Source organism: Sphaerodactylus townsendi, linkage group LG13 (genome assembly GCF_021028975.2).
Source record: "Sphaerodactylus townsendi isolate TG3544 linkage group LG13, MPM_Stown_v2.3, whole genome shotgun sequence".
Classification (NCBI taxonomy): Eukaryota; Metazoa; Chordata; class Lepidosauria; order Squamata; family Sphaerodactylidae; genus Sphaerodactylus; species Sphaerodactylus townsendi.
In genome coordinates, this window is record NC_059437.1 from 39753944 (window position 1) to 39775427 (window position 21484).

Consider the following 21484-nt stretch of genomic DNA (forward strand, 5'->3'; position numbering starts at 1 on the left):
GTAAGGTTTTATCTGCCCCAGTAATTCTGGCATGGCTGCTTAGTCTGAACAACTGAAAAAGAGGAAGGACCAAGGTACTGTCAGATTGCACATACCAGCTTGTTTGCCTTCTTTTCTCTTTCCCAGTCTGCCTTCTACCAGCACTGACCCAACCTGCTGTAATAATCCCAGTTTCCAAATCCATCCCTGAATTAAAAAAAAAATCTTATAATGCTACCCAAAGATGTTAAGGATGAGCATGGAGTTGGGAGGGTCTTCAAGGTTGGAAGTTTCATAGTTGTGGAGCAGCCCTCCGCATCTTTTTGCAGGCTCTTTGCATTCAGGTGTGCAGGTTGGTTGGGAATCGTCAAGGAGAAAGCTTACTTAGCTGATATTGAATAGCTACTGGAACAAAAGGGTGAAGAGGTCTGTGTGGTCGTTACGGACAGCTAGAGCCTTGTAGGCAACATCTAGCCTACAGGTGACTTAAAGTTTTATTATTGCGCTTATTTCATTTATAACCCACCTTTTCTACCAAAGCTGCTTACAATGTTCTCCTCTGTTGTGTCCTGACAGCAGCAATCCAGTGAGGTATGTTAGGCTGAGAACGTGTGATTGGCCCAAGATTACCCAGTAGGCTTTTGTGACCGAGTGGGGATTCAAACCTAGGTCTCTCAGATCCTAGTCTGAATTGCTAACTATCTGAATTGCAAACTACTACACTAGGCTGGCTCTGGCTCCCCTTGTTAGCCTATCTGCTGGGCTGAGCAGCTGAGATACAGCAAGGTCGAACAAGCAGATGCCCCTTTTGGCCTAGGCAGCGTGACTCCCTATGCTTGGTAGTTCAGGAAGCAGCAAAGAATGAGAGACTCATACTGCTTTCAGCCTGTAGGATCCTCTTGTCATACAAAGTAGCAGCATGGCTCAAAAACCTCTAGGGTGGTTCTTTCACTCCATGTACACCTGCTTTCCCATGGGCCCTAGTCAGAAGGTTTATGGTGGCAATTGATGTTTAAAATGTTGCTTTTCTTATGCTGCTAACTTGTGAGAGAGAACACTGGATAATTCCAAGGGTGATGGACAATCTGAAAGCATATTACATTTTTGCTTCCTCCTTCCCTTTTTCCAGGCCACCAATGCACGTACTAACGAGGTGGTGGCAATCAAGAAGATGTCCTACAGCGGGAAGCAAACCAATGAGGTAAGAGGTAAAAATTGATTGGCATTAGTTTGATAGGGAAGTGTCTGTGTGTGTGGGGGGGGGGGCAGTGAGCTGTTTGAACTGCTGCAATCTAGAGTGGCTTTCAGCTTCTGTAAAATACTTAGCCATGTTTCTTTTGAGAAAATAAGAACATAAGAAAGAGCCTACTGGATCAGACCAGAGTCCATCTAGTCCAGCACTCTGCTACTCACAGTGGCCCACCAGGTGCCTTTGGGAGCTCACATGCAGGATGTGAAAGCAATGGTCTTCTGCTGCTGCTGCTCCCGAGCACCTGGTCTGCTAAGGCATTTGCAATCTCAGATCAAGGAGGATCAAGACTGGTAACCATAGACCGACTTCTCCTCCATAAATCTGTCCAAGCCCCTTTTAAAGCTATCCAGGTTAGTGGCCATCACCACCTCCTGGTCAGAATTAAGGTTGAGAATCACTTGTCAGTTCTATTCCTATACAAAATCCAGCTTTCATAGTACTTGCTCCATTCTGCTCCTATATGATATACTTCCCATTGTTTCTTGGTGCTCTCTCTCCTTGCTGTTCAAATCTCTGATGTCACAGCTGTTCCTCTTGTATCTGGATATAAGGTTCATCCACCTGCTCTAAGAGATCTGAGAGGAGCACCAATACTGATCTTCAGCATGCGGCAACTGATCCTTTCCCTACAGCAGTTGAAATGTTTGAGAGCACTTCAGGACATTCATCCAACTACCGCTAGACAGCCCTTTCATGACTAATTTTCCCTTGGTGCTTTGGATGACGTCGTTGTTGCTATCAAATAGCCACATTTCTGCCATCTGACTCATCAAACGTAATAAGCCAAACAGCACCACATTTCCTGAAATGTTCCTTAAACTGGTTTCTTTCCTTTCCTTTCCTGACCATAAATCAGGGTTAGTAATGACTCCTGACTATGGTACAAGGAAACTGAGTTCAGAAGAATTACACGATCCATATAATATCACTCAGCTATTCTTTACCTTGTGTAAATATGCAACATTGCATATATTTGACCATTTTTATTGCAGTGTAGTATGGCATTCTTATGGTCCTTTGACAACTGTTCATCCTTTTGTCTCAGCATCTTCAGCAAGTAGTGATGCTCAATTCTCCTAACCCGAGCTTCTCAGTTCCATCTGCTAATTGGTCAGGGTCTGGATTTCAGGGAATTTTATCTCATGGAACTGGCTTACACTAGGTCAGTGGTGGCGAACCTTTGGCACTCCAGATGTTATGGACTACAATTCCCATCAGCCCCTGCCAATTGGCCATACTGGCAGGGGCTGGTGGGAATTGTAGTCCATAACATCTGGAGTGCCAAAGGTTCGCCACCACGGCACTAGGTACACAAGTGCTCTGTCAAGGTCACCATTGTATTCTTGGGAGGAGTCTTGGCACAGTGGTAGAGCATCATGCAGGAGGTCCCAAATTAAATCCGTGGCATCTTCAGTTAAAAAGGATGATGGTATGCAAGACCACTGTCTAATATCCTGGAGAACAGCTGGTAGTCAGAGTAGGCAGCACTGACTGCAATAGAGCAGCCGTCTGACTCCATGCGAGGCAACTTCATGTGTTCGTGTGCTAAGAAGCTGAGAATCTCTGAAACCTTAATTCTGACCAGATATAAAATTTCAGTAAAATTGCAAAAGACCTGTGCTGCTGTTATGGTTTCTGCCAAGAAACAGATTTATATCTGGGTGGGTTTGTTTTTTTTTTGGAGAATGCAAAGTTCAATCTATTCCTTCCCTTTCTTTTAAACAGAAATGGCAGGATATCATCAAGGAAGTCAGATTTCTACGACAGCTGAAGCACCCCAACACCATAGAGTATAAAGGCTGTTACTTGAAAGAGCATACCGCCTGGGTGAGCTGCAGTGGATTTTTGAGTAATAATAGGTGGTTTTTGAGGAAGTCTTGGGTCTCAGACAGAATATCCTTAATCTCTTGCTGCTGCTTATTTTTAAAAGCTATATAAAGCAGAGGTGTCCAACTCTGGCCTTCCAGATGTTCATGGACTACCATTCCCATCAACCCCTGTCAGCATAATGCTGGCAGGGGCTGATGGGGATGGTAGTCCATGAATATCTGGAGGGCCAGAGTTGAATACGTCTAGTATAAACCATCATGTTTAATATCTAAATTTCTGTGAGGTCCTTGGATCTACTCACAAGTTACTAGAATCTCATCATTGTTTAATCAACAGGGTGTCAGGAATTATGTATTAGAGTTAAGTCATCCCAGGAAGGCAATGGATGTTGATTTCTCAGACTGTGCTTACAGCATTATTTCATGAGTGTCCCCTTGTATTTAAGGATTGTTGCCTTATAGCATAGGTGTCAAACTTGCAGCCCTCCAGATGTTATGGACTACAGTTCCCATCATCCCCTGCCACCATGATGATGGCAGGGGATGATGGGAACTGTAGTCCATGACATCTGGAGGGCCGCAAGTTTGACACCTGTGCCTTAATAGCATGCAACTCTGCCTGTGTGGGTCTGTGTATGTGTATAAAAGTTCTAGAGTATGTGTATAAAAGTTCTAGAGTATTACATTATTGTAGATTTTCACTCTGCCTCATGTATTATATGTACAGATGTTTGCAAAATCAAAAAAGGAAAGAAATGTTAAAAAGAGGGCCCTCGAAGCTAATGCATGGCTTGCTGTACAATTGGCACAGTAAACATACACAGATATACACTGGATGAAGGTCAGATTTTTAAACATACAGAGGACATACTCTGGAGAGTTAGAGCTAGTTGGTACTCCGTGACACATATCCGAGTGTGTAAAGGTGTATGTTCATCTTTCACACTTAATCTTTGCTGAAGAGAACACTGATGTTAGGCCAGTGTTTTTGCAACAAGCTAAACTGCAATGTTAACTTTGAAGCGTCTCTCGGAAACTTGGAACAACATGGATCTTTGTAGAATCGGGAGAGGAGGAGTTGCTGTGGGTTATTGCATGTTGTGTGGGAGGCTTGTGTGTACACAGTGTGACTTCATGCAGAGAGATTTTGTGATAGTCACTCCAGATGATCTGCCAATGATTATTCTGTGAAGACACGCACGGGATGGTTGATATATCGGTATCCTCCTAAAACACATTATTTGTTTTTCTCTTTTGATCGCCTTTCATTTCTACTCCTTCATGGTTATATTTCTCTGTCTCTTATAGTTAGTGATGGAGTACTGTTTAGGATCTGCTTCTGATTTGTTAGAAGGTAAGCCTTTAAATATTCCCAAGTAAGTATTAAACAGTGGGTGGGGTGTGCGTGGATCTTCGTATGTCCTCCCATTTCACAGGTGAGTTGCCATGTGGTACAAATGTGATACAAATCTTTTCTCTTAAGTGTAGGAATGGTTTCCCTCCATTGTGATGTATTTGTGTTTGACCGTCTATCCCTTTCCAGAGTTCCCATAATTGACATTGCAGTCCTTCCAGTATGCTTTTTTTTGCCATTAAGACATCATTGGATTTTCAAGGCAAGAGATATTCAGAGATGGTTTGCCATTGAGAGATGGTTTGCCCTTGCCCACCTCTCTGTCAAGACCCTGGTATTCCCTGTAGGTCTCCTATCCAAATACTATCCAGGGTTGGGGCTGATAGTGTGTTACTCACCCAATGTTGTCCAGCAAGCTTCCACAGCCTGAGTGAGGATTTGAACCCGGGTTTCCCAGGTCCTTGTTTGACACTTCAACCACTATACCCACACTATGCACACAGTTGCGTTATTCTGGGGCAGCTACCCTGTATCTTTACATTCATTACATGCTGTCTCTTTTCTGCACTTCCTGATTCAAGTCTACATTTGATGGGTGGCAAGGGAGGGGTCTGGTCCTTTCCCACCTGTGGCTTTCTACTAAGTTGCCATAGATGCTACATGCCCTCAGTTTCATTTTGTTTCTGAAGCTGGCACTTTGTGGCTAAAGTGACACCACTTGCTGACCAGCATTCTAGGGATTTTCTTGCACAGCTTGTTATAATTTTTAAATAGTTCGAATTGCAAGTGAATGTATGGAGAAAATTGCCCTATTTTTGTATTTTCATTTCCCGTGGTAGAGATGACTTGATCTGGGACAGAAAAATGAGAGGAATGGTAAAGTAGCATGTTATTTAATTGATTCTATGATGTAGAAGCCTGTAAAAATTGTGGCTTTGGCTGATGTCAGGTTAGATGTCTATCAATATCTTTCGTTTGGTGAGGGCAGCATAGTGAAGGAATATTTGCATGGTAGTTTCTTGTACACTTTGTGCAATACTAGAGATCTGGGGTCAATTTTTTCTTCTAAATCTTTACAGATTCTTCTAAATCTTTAATTGCCACTGTGTGTGCACAAGCCGATCAGCATTGTGATACTGGAGGAAGGCAGGGCTAACCCATTTTTCTCATGTACATTTTTTTTCATTGCTATGAATACATGTTTTTCCTATAGCAGCTCTGGGGTGGGGAGGAAGAACGAGTTTCCATTGGGAAAACAGTGTGTGTGAGGGGGGGAAGGGTTAAATTTGCCATCTCACAGCATAGCGTGATCAGAGAGCCAGCATGGTGTAGTGATTCAGAGCAGGTAGACTCTTTCTGGAGAACTGGGTTTGATTCCCCACTCGTCCACCTGAGTGGCGGAGGCTTATCTGGTGAACCAGATGTGTTTCCACACTCTTACATTCCTGGGTGACCTTGGGCTAGTCACAGTTCTCTCTGAACTCTCTCAGCCACACCTACCTCACAAGGTGTCTGTTGTGGGGAGAGGAAGGGAAAGGAGCTTGTAAGACACCGTGAGTCTGCTTACAGGAGAGAAATGGGGGATATAAATCGAAACTCCTCTTCTCCTGCCTTCCTCCTGCTTTGCTAATCTCAAGATAAAGAAAAAGGAGATCTGATCACATATTTCCAGTTGAGCATCTAGGTTTACCTATTGCTCTTTCAATGTGAAACCAGAACTTGAGAGTTGGGAGCTATGGTTACAGACTAATACAGGTATAATAATGCTCCCTGTCTACCATTTGCATAAGTGGTAGACTTTGACAGTCCCCTTGCCCTCTTCGTCATTAGGCCTCCTCATAGCTGAAATTTGATTCTAAATTCCACTGAACTTTTTTGGCTTGCTCCAGCCTGCCCATTGGTGGTGCTCAATTTTTAATTTATATAGCACTAACGTTGCACTGTTATAGCACCCATCAAAATGTCTGGAAACCACTGGCATTGTGGTTGCGCCATTCCCCCCTTACTGGGCCCAAAGGATTGTATTAAATTTGTCTTGTTTCAAGTAAAGGAACTAGTGATTTACAGTCCGTTTATTAATTGCAATTGCAATAAGCAACTCTGGTGTAAACAACAAGGAGTATGCAAACAGCAACAGGGACCGCATGGAGCTTCTTCCACCATTTAAGAATTCAGGATCTGTTTGACCAGTTTTTGAAGCCTGTGAATTCTTTTTGCTTTCTAGAGAGTTCCGATCTATAGTTATCGTAGTTTGTGAAAAGCAGTTGATTCCAAGTGCATAAAACACTAGCAGTGCATAAAATGTAGCTGATTTCTTTTCTGTTCTTCCCTATTCAGTTCATAAGAAGCCACTTCAGGAAGTGGAGATAGCTGCCATTACCCATGGTGCCTTGCAAGGGCTGGCCTACCTGCATTCTCATTGTAAGATACATAGGTAAGAGTATAAAATTCTCTGTCTTCTGTATAATTTATCTGTGCATTGGTGGATGAACGACTTGCAGAAAATATGCTCTATCAAAAATAATTTTGAAACCTTGGGAATAGTATTAAGAACATAAGAAAGAGCCTGCTGGATCAGACCAGAGTCCATCTAGTCCAGGACTCTGCTACTCACAGTGGCCCACCAGGTGCCTTTGGGAGCTCACATGCAGGATGTGAAAGCAATGGCCTGCTGCTGCTGCTGCTGCTGCTCCCGAGCACCTGGTCTGCTAAGGCATTTGCAATCTCAGATCAAGGAGGATCACGCCATAGATCGACTTCTCCATATATCTGTCCATACCCCTTTTAAAGCTATTGCTAGGTTATATCAGGAACACTTCACTTACATGCCATTCTAACCCTAGAAAACCCCAGCTGCTCCAACAAAAACAGAGTGTGGCTTTTAAAGATATGATATATCTTAGAGATGGCAAAGTTTTCATTTAGTACATTTTACACACCACACAGACACACAGAATTAAAATATATATTTAGGGAGAACCTGACCCAACAAGATGATTTGTCATTCTGGAATGCAGTTTTGTGTAGAGGTTATTGGCATAAAAGTAATAAGATACCGAGGTTAATACAGCCTACTATTCCAACACCTTGTCAGAAAGAAAAATGTTGCTGTACTCTCATGTCTCAGGGCATGAAAAACTAGCTACATCTCCCCACTAGTATCTGAGGCTGGAACTGGACATTATGATGGCATGTGGCCGAAAGCTGCAAACCTGGATTCTGTGGCTCATTTCTCTTGCAGTACAAAGCATGAGACTTGTTATTACATTTCAAATCTCCCCACTTTTTCCATTGGCTGCTGCATCGGGAACGGAGAAATTTATAAAGTACTGGAGGTCTTGTTACAAGCTTTGTATTACTAGGCGTTACTGAGAAGAGGACATGTGAGGCTGTGGCTTTAGGCAGCAAGCCCTGTGTGTACTGCGCTGTGTAAATATCTCCTTCTGGCCTTCGTATTAGGACTTGAGGCTACAGCCAGTTTTCAGTCCAGAACTTGAGGAAGATTGGGCTGGAATTCACCTGTACAGCACTAGCAAGAATTGGTCCAAAGTGTGGTATAGTGGTTAAGAGCAGGTAGATTCTAATCTGGAGAACCAGGTTTCATTCTCCACACCTCCACCTGGGTGGCAGAGGCTTATCTGGTGAACCAGATGTGTTTCTGCACTCCTACATTCCTGCTGGGTGACCTTAGGTTCATCACAGTTCTTCGAAGCTCTCTCAGCCCCACCTACCTCACAAGGTGTCGAAGGAGAGGAAGGAAAAGGAGCTTGTAAACCACTTTGAGTCTCTTTACAGGAGAGTAGGTGGGGTATAAATACAAACTCTTCTTCTTTTTCTTCCTCAAAGTAGGGGGAACTGTAACAAGATGAGCCAGACTAGGAAGGAGGCTGAAGTAATCAGCCAGAGTGGATTATATAGATCCCAGTAGAAGTGTCCAGTTCAGGCTTGCTTGCTGGTTAGCAGCAAATTTCTCTTGTTGCTCTGTATTTCCTGCCTTTGCCTTCACTCATTAATGACCCCTCCCCACCGACAGAACATGGGTGTGATCCCGAGTGGGCAAAGACAGCGATAGAGCCACCCAAGCCTATTGCCGTACTGCTGCAACATGTTTATCGCAAAGCAGCATAATGGGAGCAGAATTATTTTTTTTTATCCTTATATTGAAGTATCGATAAGATGTTAGAAAAATGGGGACAAGCATAGCAGTTTTTGTTGAGCAGTACACTGTATGTGTGCTTTTCCCCCTAGGGCCATGGTGGCGAACCTATGGCACTCCAGATGTTTATGGACTACAATTCCCATCAGTCCCAATTGGCCATACTGGCAGGGGCTGATGGGAATTGTAGCCCATGAACATCTGGAGTGGCATAGGTTTGCCACCACGGCCCTAGGGCTTAAACCCTTAAATTCTAGAAGAAAGAAAGTATCCTCTTCATAGGCTCTATAGTTTGGCTATGTTGTACATTCAGTTATCAAGGGGTTACTGCAAGAGAGGAAAACATACAAGTGCAGCCTGGGTAGCCACAGCACTGTGTTACAGAGGCTGTGTTCATGGTGTTCTGTCCAAAAAAGCAGAACATCCCAAGGACTTCATCCTGAACTAATGACTGGAGACCAAGCCCTGTGAGGAAAGGCTGGGGGACTTGGGAATGTTTAGTCTGGATAAGTGGAGACAGAGGAGGGACATGATTGCTCTCTAAGAATTTGAAGGGCTATCACTTAGAGGAGGCAGGGAGCTGCTCGTGTTGGCAGCAGAGGCTAGGACTTGGAATAATAGGTTTAAATTATGGGCAGAAAGGTCATGACTGGATGTTAGGAGAAAGATTTTACCTCAAGAGCTGTGCAACAGTGGAACCAGCTGCCTAGGATGGGAGGGAGCCCCTCCCCATGGGCAGTACTTAAGCAGCGGCTGGACAAACCCTTGTCTGGGATGCTCTAGGCTGATCCGGCATAGATGGCTTGTCTGACCTCTTCCAACTCTAAGGCCCCTTCTGCACATGCAGAATATTGCACTTTCAATCCACTTTCGATGCACTTTGCAGCTGTTCGGAATAGCAAAATCCACTTGCAAACAGTTGTGAAAGTGGATTGAAAGTGCATTATTCTGCTTGTGCGGAAGGGGCCTAACTGCTTTTGCCACCATGAGCTGCAATTGTTCAGTCCCTCACCTGAGATAAGACTGCCCCACCTGGCTTCTCTCTCTGCCTTGGGAACTGAAAAGACCAGCAGGCCTAGGGAAAGGATTACAGAAGAGCACACAGCTTGGCAACTGGCCGACTGCCTGCCTTCAATTGGGAGTGGGACTAGATGGAAGAGGATATGAACAATCAGAATGACTTTTGAGTGATGGTGAGATGCCACCCCAGAGCACTGCTACATCAGAGGGGATGGAAGAATCCCCAATACTTATCACACTATGTAATTGGTCTTTGGGAAGCCTTCCAAATCATGAGACAGGATATAAATCAAGTATACTTGTGTCTTCCTTTAAAGGCGTGCATTTTGCAAATGATTCCCATATTAGTGTTGGACCCAGCAATGCTGAAAGTTGAGTTTTCTTTCTCTTAAATCTCAAGTGGTTCTTGGTGAGACTTAGCCCTGTTTGGAGTTACATTCTAGGTCGCACTCCTCTTACATCCACTTCTCTATGTTCACAGAGATTAGCATCACTTCCTTGTCAAAACAGTCTCAGAAATGAACTTTACTATGTTAGAGGTTGTGGTCATTCTGTTCTCATAAAATCAGATTTCTCTCTTTAGGCGCCTACTCTGACTACTATTTACATATGTCTTGGTTACTCAGGAGTGAGCTGATGAAATACTAAAGAGGAAATCTAGAAAGCCAGCGAGATCCAGTAGTTAAGAGTGGTGGACTCTAATCTGATGAACTGCTCCTATACATGAAGCCCGATAGGTGACCATGGGCTAGTCATAGTTCTCTCAGAACTCTCTCAGCCCCACTTACCTCACAAGGGCTCTTTCTGCACAGGCCAATTATCCCGTGGGGGCAGTTTGGGTGAGAACTTTGCATGGTTCCTGCTCCTAAACCAGGTCAATCCTGCTTCAAACCCCCCAAGGTGGGATATTTGACAATTGCACTATATTCCATCATTGCACCAGGGCTGAGCAAAGGGCCCCAGTGGGGAAGCGGGTTGATGGCGGCTGCGTGGCTAGGTTGCCACTGCAGCTGCTGGCTGGTTGCCACTGCAATGCCGGGTGGGGAAGGGTGCCAGGGAGGTGGGGCACAGGATGAATGGCCTGTGCGGAAAGGGCCACAGTGTCTGTTGTGGGAAAAGGAAGGGGCGGTGCTTGTCAGCCACTTTGAGATTTCCTACAGCTGAAAAAAGTAAGGTATAGATCCACTTCTTCTACAGTTCTACAGAAATCTTCTCCGAGAGTTCAGTAGCGGGGTGGGGTTATAGATTCATTTTCCCCTCTTTTTCCTTGTAGTGAAGAAAAGTCATTGAGATGCATAATAAGGGAAAGGAATGATCCTTAGGATCTGGGCCTGTGTCAGGAGCCAAAACAGAAGAAAGGGGGAGGGCAGGTTGACAAATCCCTACCACCCAGACTGCCATTTGCTTGTCCCCATGTCCCTGGGAGGGAAGCTCGACAAAACCACCGTCTGCTTGTTTTATATGGTACAGAAATCTCTTTTGTAACCTTGATTGTGGCTTTCCTTCTTCTATTCAAAAGGGATATTAAAGCAGGAAATATTCTCCTAACAGAACCAGGTCAGGTGAAGCTAGCTGATTTTGGGTCTGCGTCTATAGCCTCTCCCGCCAATTCCTTTGTGGGGACGCCTTACTGGTAAGTGAAACTGAAGTCCAGCTTTCCATTAGTCCAGCCTTAAAAATACAGTCCTTATCTTTTGGGATTAAACTGATTCAAAAATATCCTGCGTGATCTACGGTCTTGAGCTACTGGGAAAATGCACTCCTCACCCACACAAACCTTTCGAAGCACAACCATTTCAGACATTTAGTGCTGGACGTGTAGCAGCTGACTTTTTTCCTTTTAAAAAATGCTGAGAAAATCATTTGTTTATGGTCTTGGAAGAAAGTGTTTAATGAAAATATGGTTTTTGCCCTAGCACACCAAAGATTTAGATGTGAATTTTACTTGCAAAATGCTGTGTGCCAGGTTGAGGATAACACAGAATAAACTTTATTACTTCACATATCCCACGTGAGTGCTGACTGATGGAATCTCACTCCACAATAAACCCATTAGTCTTTTGGGAGCTTTGTAATTCCCCTCCTCTTTCCAGGTACAGTTGCCTTCACTGTGTGGCTTTTCTTTCCGTATTTGTCACACACTGCTTTTTAGCCAGTAAAACTTGATTTGATACTATGAGTGTGCTGTTGACGCACCTACTGGTAGTGCTTATGACCTCATTATGAAGTGCATAGCTCCACACTTCTGCAACCTTTAAATGGTACGCTATGAAGTAATGTTCTTTCATTTTGTTAACTCCTACGCCCTCCTCTGGATGCTGGAGATCTACCACCTTGTAGTTTGAATATGTTTTTAAACAAAGCAAAACATCTGAGACCCCCAAGGCCGTTCCTTCTCCTTTTTCTCAAGAAACTTCATCTCCTGTATCACTTCTCTCTCCAGCCCCATTTATTGTATTCTGTAGAAGCAGAGCATGTTGCTGTCTGAGGCAGAAAATCCTAATGGCTATTAAACACAGGGTGCAATCTGCTAGGGTGTTCTGGCATACACTTGTATTGACTGCCATGTTCTTGTGCTGCTCCTTTGTGTTTACATTGAGCTATGCTAGAAGATTTCACACTGGATTCTAGGTCATGTTTGCCTGTGTCCTACTTTGTTGCTGCTAATGGCATCCAGAATCTGCCAGGATGGTGGGGCTGGTATGCAGGGGAGACTATGCCCCATGTATGGAACTTCTATGTTCACACTAGCTGGATTTTCCTTCCGGCTTTGGCCCTTTCCGCATGGGCCAATAAACCTGGGATGACAATATCTAATAGTAAGCTGTTTGGTCTTTGGTCTATTCATGAATGATGAAGCAGCACAATTCGGCCACCCACTGCAAGGTAAGGGTGTATACATCCTCGGAAGGACATTTCAGGTATGCAGAAAATGCAGTTTTGTTGATGAAGGGAACCTTCAGCAAGCTGCATGATGAGGACTGAGCATGTTCCAGGAGGGATAAAATGTTGAGAGCAGCTGAGCATCACTTAAAGGGCAGAGGGAAGAAGCAGAAATCCGCCTTCTCAAACCTTTGAAGGTTTACAGAATGTTTGAATGGGAGAATTTTCAAATTCCCCCCCCCCTTGAATATTTCAGTGCAAGCTCTCATCTTGTGCATATTGCTAATTAGCATTTATGTTGCACTTTCTTGTTAAAAAACCTTTCATGTATCTGAAACCAGGCCACTCTTATTGCCCCAATATCATGGATGTAGGAGAGGGAGACAGGTAATACTGACTTGCCTGATAATGACTCCTTGTGAGTTCGTGCCAGAGATTAGATTTGAGTAGAGGCAATCTTGGTTCCCATATCAGTCTCTCTCTTAATTATGATACTATTTCTGTTAAATGCCAAACACACATACTGGCCGCAAGCTCCTCCCTCTTTCCAATCATGTATTTTTTTAAAAAGCAAACAAACCCAAAGCTATGACTTATTTTCCTTTTCTGCCTTGGTATTTCTGGATGACTTCCCTCACTAGGTCTGTCACTGTTGCACAAAGTCAGAAGTAAATCAAGAAGACATTGAGTGAAAATTAGATTATCTCTCTTTTTTCTGGGCTGATGGCATAACTGCCTCGTTTCTGGTTACAAAAAAGATCAGTGTGAGTGATGGAGAGTGTTGGACTAGGGCAGGGTAGCCAACTTATGGCACTCCAGATGCTCATGGACTACAGTTCCCATCAATTCTCAATTGGCCATGCTGGCAGGGGCTGATGGGAATTGTAGTCCATGAACATCTGGAGCACCATAGGTTGGCCACCTCTAGACCTAGGGCCTGGGAGACCTGGATTTGGATCTCCACTTGTGCCATGGAAGTTTGCTGGGTGACCTTAAGCCAGTCACATTTTCTTATCCTGACTTCCCTTACAAGGTTGTCGTGAAGCTAAAATGGAGGAGAGGAAAACGATGTAAGCCACACTGGGTCCCCATTGGGGAGAAAGGCCGGCACAAATGAATTAAGGAAAGAAAGCCTGTACTTATTCCGTGGTTGCCACTGCCTGGGCTGTGGGTTTGTGGGGACAGACGGGGACTCAGCACAGCATGAAGCTGAGGGGTGGAGGGGGCACATTTGCTGGCGCCGGGCAGACGCCCTTCCTTCCTTTCAAAACCACCAGTGCAGACATGCTCATGGTGAGGTTTTCCCTGATGATTGCCACATACCCTATTTTCCCTACTGTGCTCCAGATCCCCTTATTTCTTTCATAGCTGTACTTCCAGGCTGAGCATCTCCAGGAAAACACTGTTGGTGTATCAGTGGGAAAGCTCACTGCCACTGGTGAGGCTGAAATTGATGCCCTAGGACCCCTTCAGCCCCTGCTGGCTGACTCCAGGTACAACATGGATGAGGTTGGTGTACCAGCATGTTGCACTAACAGCAGATCATTAGGTTTCCCTTTTTTTGTTTTGCTCATACTCCTTTACCATTACCTTCAGAAGAAGTTTGCTGAGTAGGCGAACATCTATTTGTTTATTTATTCCAGCATGGCTTTAATTCTTCTCCATGCTGATTTTTTTTAAAGTTCTGGGGCTGCTGTGCTGTTGAAGATCACTTTTGGGGGACAGAAGCACCCTGCCTCTTTTGTGCTGCGGCTTTGCTTTGTGTTGCATAATCTGCACTTTTTGTATCCCTTGAATGATAGGATGGCCCCCGAGGTAATCTTGGCAATGGATGAAGGACAATATGACGGAAAGGTAGACGTCTGGTCTCTTGGAATCACATGCATAGAGCTGGGTGAGTAAACAGCCACTTTGAAAAACAAATTGGTTGAATTTGGTACACTCTGTTTACATGCCCCTTTCATTCATTCATTCATTCATTCATTCATTCATTCATTCATTCATTCATTCATTCATTCATTTTGTTGAATTTATATCCCACCCTTTCCCCGTAGGGCTCAGGGCGGGTTACAACATAAAATTTGACAATATATAAAACTGTAAATACAATATTCCTATAAAAACAAATTAAAGGCAATTAGATACAGTGTTATCGCCCATTAATGAATTAAAACCAATGGTACAAAATAAACCTTTTAACTTACGATTTCAGTTTAATATCACAACAGCACATAATTAAAGGTAAGTAGTTCTACAACCTGTGTGCCAGCATGGTTGTTATCCACATAGATAAGCTAGGATATGTTGATTTCTATTAAATGAAAACAGGATGTGACCTTAGCCTAAAGTAAACAGTAACAATGATGGTGCCAGCAGATCTCCCTGAAGAGGGAATTCCTCAACCATTTTGTCATACTACATATAGTTCAAATATGCCCAACTTCTGTGTTCTACAAGGGCCATTCAGGTCTCCACATAGTGCACCAGAGTCCAAAAGTGTACATTTGATTTGTGAACAACTTTTTAAAATTGACTGTTATAAAGCTAGCATCGCTGTGCACAATAGTATCACAGCTATAAGCCATGTGTGCTTCGCCATGCAAAATCCAAATAAAGATGTAATGTTACAGCCTAGAATATCTTAAAGCCTGACAATAGCCTGACATTTTGGTGCCGCTAGCCTAAAAACTACGCCCCTTGCTGGCCGACAAAATAAAAACACTAAAAATATCCCCCCCCCATTAGAAATGAGCCCAAATTTTTTTCTGCGCCCCCAATGGTGGGCGCCCAGGACATTTGTCCTCTGATGTCCCCATTGTAGCTACGCCTCTGTTCTCAGGTCTTCCATGGTTCTAAGTAATGCACTCAGGTTCTGCGCTTTCTTTATGCTGTGGGTTTTTAAAACTTCAGGGCTAAATCTGCCAAATTATTTCCAATGGCTAACAAAGATCACCTGGATAACTGTTTTCTCTCCTTTTTAGTGATGTCATTGAGATTGTTTATTTGTATTGCTATTATGGATCTTCAGGGAGTAGAATTTGAAAAATTGTGAGGATTTGATTTTCTTCCCTTTCTTCATTACTTCTGACTCTCTTTGCAGCGGAACGGAAGCCTCCCCTCTTCAATATGAATGCTATGAGTGCCTTATATCATATAGCCCAGAACGACTCCCCTACGTTACAGTCGAATGAATGGTAAGAGTTGTCATCCAGTTTGTACTTGCACTTTCGACACCTGGTAGGCATTCCTTTGCTGCCACCCCTCTTCTGGTTTGCTGGATGAGATTCTTTTATGGGCACAATTTGAGACAACAAAATGGGAGTCTGTTGCTTACAACAGAGTGTGTATTGTTATGAGTGGGACCTAAGTTCTCGTCCTTCCTGAGAGATTTCCATATCTTCAAGTGACAGTTGTATTTGCCCTGAGGATGCCATTTTCCCCCAGAAAATGGGAGCAGCAAAATGTAAAGTGTGAACCACAGATAGGCATCCATATAACTTTGTGTCCTGCCCAAGAGGCTCTTGCAGTGGCTTCCAATGCCCACCTTAAAACAATAAAACCCATAGAAGCAATAAGAACCATAAAACATTGAAACACTGAAATGGCAGCATTAAGAGTAGGCATATAAAAATAAGTTGACCATTTTTCATGACTGGATGTTCCCATTTTGTTTATTCAATTTTAATGCCACTGAAGCAAAATTGATGGTAATATTTCCACACAGTTTCATTAGAATTGTTGGGGAGAGGGATACTAATGCTCTTTCAGTGCAAGCAACAGGAATAAGCTGCAGTAATTGGAATTCATGAAGTTCATAAAATTCACTGAGATCTCTAACCAGGGAGAGAATAGCAGTAGTGAGCAGTTAAAACAACTAACAATAAAAACAGTAGACACATCATAGCAGTGTACGTTAAAAGCCCAGCCCCAGTTAAAGATGTTAAATGGTTAGTGCTGATTGGACTGTGGCTCTGACATTGGCACAGGTATTTAAGGACACATGTTTGTCCTTAAACATGTCAAGTGAACTGTATGTTTCTGTGAAGGCTTAGAGAACTATCTAATAATAATTTGTATAACAAGTTGAATATCGTTGAGGTGTATACCAAGTTGAATACACCATTGAGGTATATGCCAGGCAGTGTTCCAGAGATGGTTGTCATGTTATTGGGAGTAGCTCTAAGCTTTTATGAGGGGGATCGTCATAAGGTACCCCATAAAATTAAGGAGATATGAGAAAAACATGTCTTAGTTGTAAGAAAAAGCTAGTCAAAAACAGCTGAATTGGGTCAGATTTGGCTCGGGCGGCCCGAATCCAATCCATATCCAAATCCATTTGAATGTCCAAATCACCTATTAGCCCTGATGTCCTATTAGCTCCCATTGGAAACAGTGGGAATGGGGGCACCCCCTTTGAGGGTCCGTAACTTTGGACCCCCTGAACCAAACGTCACCAAACCTGGGTGCTATAATCAAGAGAGTCTGAATGATACCCTGAAATTCTGGTGGCACTAGCTTAAAAAATGTGCACCCCACAGACACCCCCCAAAATTCCCCATTGGCTGCAATGGAGCCACTTCAAAGCAGAATTGGGGATTCGGCTGATTCGGCTATACCGATAATTTTGCAGCCGAATCAAGCTGAATCTGGATTTTTCTGAATTTTTTGGGCTTTGCTCAAGCTTAATCAGGACCGATTCTTGCATTACTGTGCCACTGCAGATGAAAAGCTGCCACGTGGTTGCTGTTCTGAATGGCAGCTATAGCAGAGGACAGATGCATTTATTGTCGGCCACCTGAAGCTGTATTAAGGATGCAACAATTTAAAATGGTACCTTTGGAATTCTGACATAGGGTGGCGGGCACAGTCATAGAACAACTGCCACAAGAACTGGCACCAACCACAGTGTCACAGAGCGAGGTTGTGCATCATTCTAACAATAAGCCTTCCTCATCCCAGGCAGAAACTCTGCTTAACAGGATGCATTTTAAAACAAACGTATTGTTTAAAATGTGTTCTTGCGTCCACACATATTAACTGCTGCCAAAGTAACTTGTCAAAAATCTGCACAGCCAATTGGAAGCCCTGCAGGTCAAAAGCCCCATGCTGAGGATCCCTAAGTTAAGATGAAAGAGTTACCTGCCTGAAGTCACCCTATGGCTGTCTAAGAAACTGAACCCAGGTCAGTCATACCTTAACCCCGAGATACTATCCGCTGCACCATATTGATGGTATTTGGTGAACTAAACTCTAGAAAGTGACTAGAGGTAGCCTATGACATGCCTGGGCCTGAATGTCCGAATTTGAGCTTGATATTGATATTTTATTTTATTCTGCAGTGCGTGTTGCTGACTTTCATCCGCTCTTTTGTCCTCTCCTTCTGAAATCTAACTTTATTCTTTTGCATACTATTTCTATATTCAGGACAACCTCTTTTAGGGGATTTGTTGATTACTGCTTGCAAAAAATACCTCAGGAAAGACCGTCGTCAGCAGAGTTATTGCGGGTAATTTTTCTGATCTCTGAGTTGGCTTGGGGAGGTGGGCAGGGGTATGTTTGTGAAGGAGAAGGGCTGTGGTAGACACTCAATATTTGGCATATGACAGGTTACCATGTCAAAGAGATTGGAACTGGAAGATGCTACAAAGGGGAGCAACTAAGTTGCATGTTCAACAGAGGCGTATCTACGGGAAATGTAGCCCGGTGCAAAATCTGAGCCCCCGCCCTCCCATGTGAGCGGACACCCTCCCCCACCATGACCAAACAATTTTTTTTGCACCAGGTCTTAAAAGTCAGTGAATGAACCCAGGGGGGAGGAGGAGGGGCGAGGGGTGATTTTCTGCCCCCCTTGTCACTAAATGGCCGCTGCCCGGGAACATGTGACCGCACATGTCCCCATGGGCATGACCGCCCCTGTTCAGGGTTCCTTTAGAAAGTGCCTGATGCTTTCCTTACTTCAACATGCTTCCAGGTGAGATTGCTGTACTGGATTAGAACAGGTTTCAGTTACTCCTGCTATTATTAAAAATGCTGTAAAATATAACAACCGTTCAATAACTGACACTGTTTTCCCCTTGAGATAGTCTCTCAGGGTAGCCATGTTGGTCTGCAGTAGAGCAGCTAGATCTGAGTCCAGTAGCACCTTAAAAGACCAATAAAATTTTGGGGAGTTAAGCTTTTGAAAGGAGTTTTGGCTCTTGAAAGCCTGTACCCCCAAAACCTTGTATGTCTTTATTTATTTTGCTTAAAAACATTTTGAAATTAACTTAAGGTAGTAATCACTAATGACACGATGACATTTGAAGATAAGGGGCTGGTGGTGCTTGCTTTTGTTATGAGTTTGCATTTGCATGAGTTTGCTTTTGCATTTCTTCAGTCGCAACTGAAAGCGATCTGTGGTCTGATGCTAGGCCAATTGGCCATGCTGGTAGGGGCTGATGGGAATTGTAGTTCCTGAACATCTGGAGAGCCGCAGGTTCCCTACCCCTGTGCTAGGTGCTGCTTGTGTGCCACTACAGCTGGCATGCGTCAAGACGAGGCAGCCAAAGCCGGCAGCTGCTTTTGGTACATGCTCAAAAGTGGCTTCTTTTCATTTCTTACCTGATCTTGATGAAACCGTTGTGATTGCTGACTGGAACAGCTGTAAGCACCCTAGCTCTGCTGCACATTCTCCACAAAGGGATCTGTGATGGTAAACTGGACCAGTAGGCAAGGCACTGTGGCATTTCAACAGTGGAAAGGGAGGAGTGTCACACCGTTGTCTAGGCAGTGGGCTACTTCCCCCTGCATCTGCCCTGCAGTTTCCAAGCTACTGTACCGAGAATGCATATGTGCAAAGGAAAGTGAGCTCACTTAAGAGAGTCTGATAAAAAGCACTCTCTCTAGAAGTGTTTGCAGATGCTGCTCATAATTGGGAACACTAGTTATGCTTCAGACCACCCGGAAGTGCATCCATCATTAGTACTTACTTCAGAGAGATGATGGTGGGGAGTGGGGGGTCAGGTGGCTAACAGTTCTAAAGAAGAGTAACAGAGATTTTTAGGATAGAATAGGAATAAGGATGAGACGGGCCCCTTCCGCACATGCAGAATAATGCACTTTCAATCCACTTTCAGTGGACTTTGCAGATGGATTTTACTGTGCGAAATTGGAAAATTCATTTTCAAACAGTTGTGAAAGTGGATTGAAAGTGCATTATTCTGCATGTGCGGAAGGGGCCATGGAGTGACTTTGTAAAGCAAGCCATGGCCCTCAGTTTGCAAGGCCTGTTAATGATAGGACATGGATGCATAGAATCGCTCTGAGTTGAAAGTGTCTTGACAACACTTAACACATAAACAAGGATGGAGCAGAAGGCCCAGAGACCAAGAAGTGGCATAACCACATCAGAGCAAAAGGATCGTGAAGACCTATTTTTGATCTTCGGGAAGGGAGTGTGTCTGCTATCAGCACTGCATGGTTGTAGTCCCACTGAATGAGATCTCTGGGGTGTCATGTAATGTGCCGGTACTGTACAGGTAACTTCCCATGCTCACCTGTCCCAGCTCAGTGGGAGCAGTCTGCAGGCTGTTCTAGCAGTTATTTGTGCTTCCTTGGGGACACTCGCTTTTTTTGAAAACAGTGGGGGAATGTTCATCACCCAAGTCACGAGACGTACCCACAAATCATTTTGCCATAAAGCCATCTGCATAGAATGTCCTTGAACACAGGACAGCACCATTTAAAAAAAAATGCATTATCTTTCAGTTGCAGTTAACTGTTTAATGTGCCTTTTGCAATGTCCAGAAACCAGCTGCACTTTTCTTCCCTTTTTGTGACCCTACCTGCTCATGTCTCCTTCTAAACAGCATGAGTTTGTTCGTTCTGAGAGACCGCCCCGGGTTCTAATAGACTTGATTCAGAGAACAAAGGATGCTGTGCGAGAGCTGGATAACCTTCAGTACCGGAAAATGAAGAAAATCCTTTTCCAGGAGGCCCACAATGGCCCTCTGAATGAATTTCAGGAAGAGGAGGAGGTATCAAGTTTTATCTATACCGGTGATGGGTAATAGTAGTCTTTTGCTGCGTGTGGTTCCACTGATTCTTTATCATAGGCCTCAGCATGACATGGGGAATGGCTTTTATCTCACTTCTAACCCTGTGATATTTTTTTTCACTTAGAGAATAATGTGTCAAGGAAACAGATGGCATCTTAAGTTTCCCAGAGGGGGGTAGGGTTCACCAGTGGTTGGAGCGATGGAGTCCATCATTGGTGACTGATCAGCAAAGGGTTGCCCATAAAACATGCAAGTTCAACTGGGATTTTGTCAGGAGGTCCATGTGAGTGTAACCCCTCGTGAGGCTTGATCCAGAAAATCAGGCAAGTGCAAAGGTTGAAGCACGCCTAAAGCGGTGATCTGGAAAGCTGAATGGGTTGAAGTCCAACGTATGCATCTCAGGATTGCTGACAAATTGGTCAGATTCCAAGACAGCATAGCAGCTGTACATAGGAAACTCTGGAGAGGGACTGGAGGAGTACCTGAGGTTGGCTATTGTCAGCTACATAAGCTACTGAATTTTTTTTTTCAACAACCTTTATTAGGCATTTAAAATAGGCTGTAGAGCGTTACCCAACATTTATGAAGAACAAATCAGGAGTACATTCATAACGCAGACGGAAAGTCTGTATATAGCAGTATACATTACTTAGAAAGTTCTGTCCCTTGCAAAAGAAATGTTGCTGCTTTTTCCAAGAGCATGACATCTGTGTTGTTTAACAGAAGCTCCACAACAGAACTGTCAGAGTCTCTTTCAGATTTGTCTAGGGCCAGCCTGGGAGAGAAATTCCTAATGCCCACATATCTCGGACAGTCAAGAATATTGTGAGCAAGAGTCTCCACTTGGTTTTTACAATGTGGACAAACCCGATCCTGGAGAGGGATGGATAAGTAACGACCCTTTGTAATGGCCGATGGGAAAGTACTATTGAATTTCAGGAAGAGGAGGAGGAATCCAGTTTTATCTAAACCTTG

At 43.8% G+C, this 21484-nt stretch overlaps 1 protein-coding gene across 4 annotated transcripts in view; it reads left to right on the forward strand.

Annotated features, from left to right (window-relative positions):
- Positions 1 to 21484, forward strand: part of TAOK3 (TAO kinase 3) — a 135453-nt gene that overhangs the window by 51723 nt on the left and 62246 nt on the right. For 3 of the 4 annotated variants that reach the window (XM_048514120.1, XM_048514119.1, XM_048514121.1), the window contains exons 4-12: positions 1109 to 1180; positions 2957 to 3058; positions 4369 to 4414; positions 6752 to 6848; positions 11110 to 11223; positions 14276 to 14367; positions 15574 to 15667; positions 17898 to 17979; positions 20321 to 20488. In XM_048514120.1, coding sequence (XP_048370077.1) covers positions 1109 to 1180; positions 2957 to 3058; positions 4369 to 4414; positions 6752 to 6848; positions 11110 to 11223; positions 14276 to 14367; positions 15574 to 15667; positions 17898 to 17979; positions 20321 to 20488 — 867 coding nt within the window. The other variant, XM_048514122.1, reaches the window with a different exon arrangement.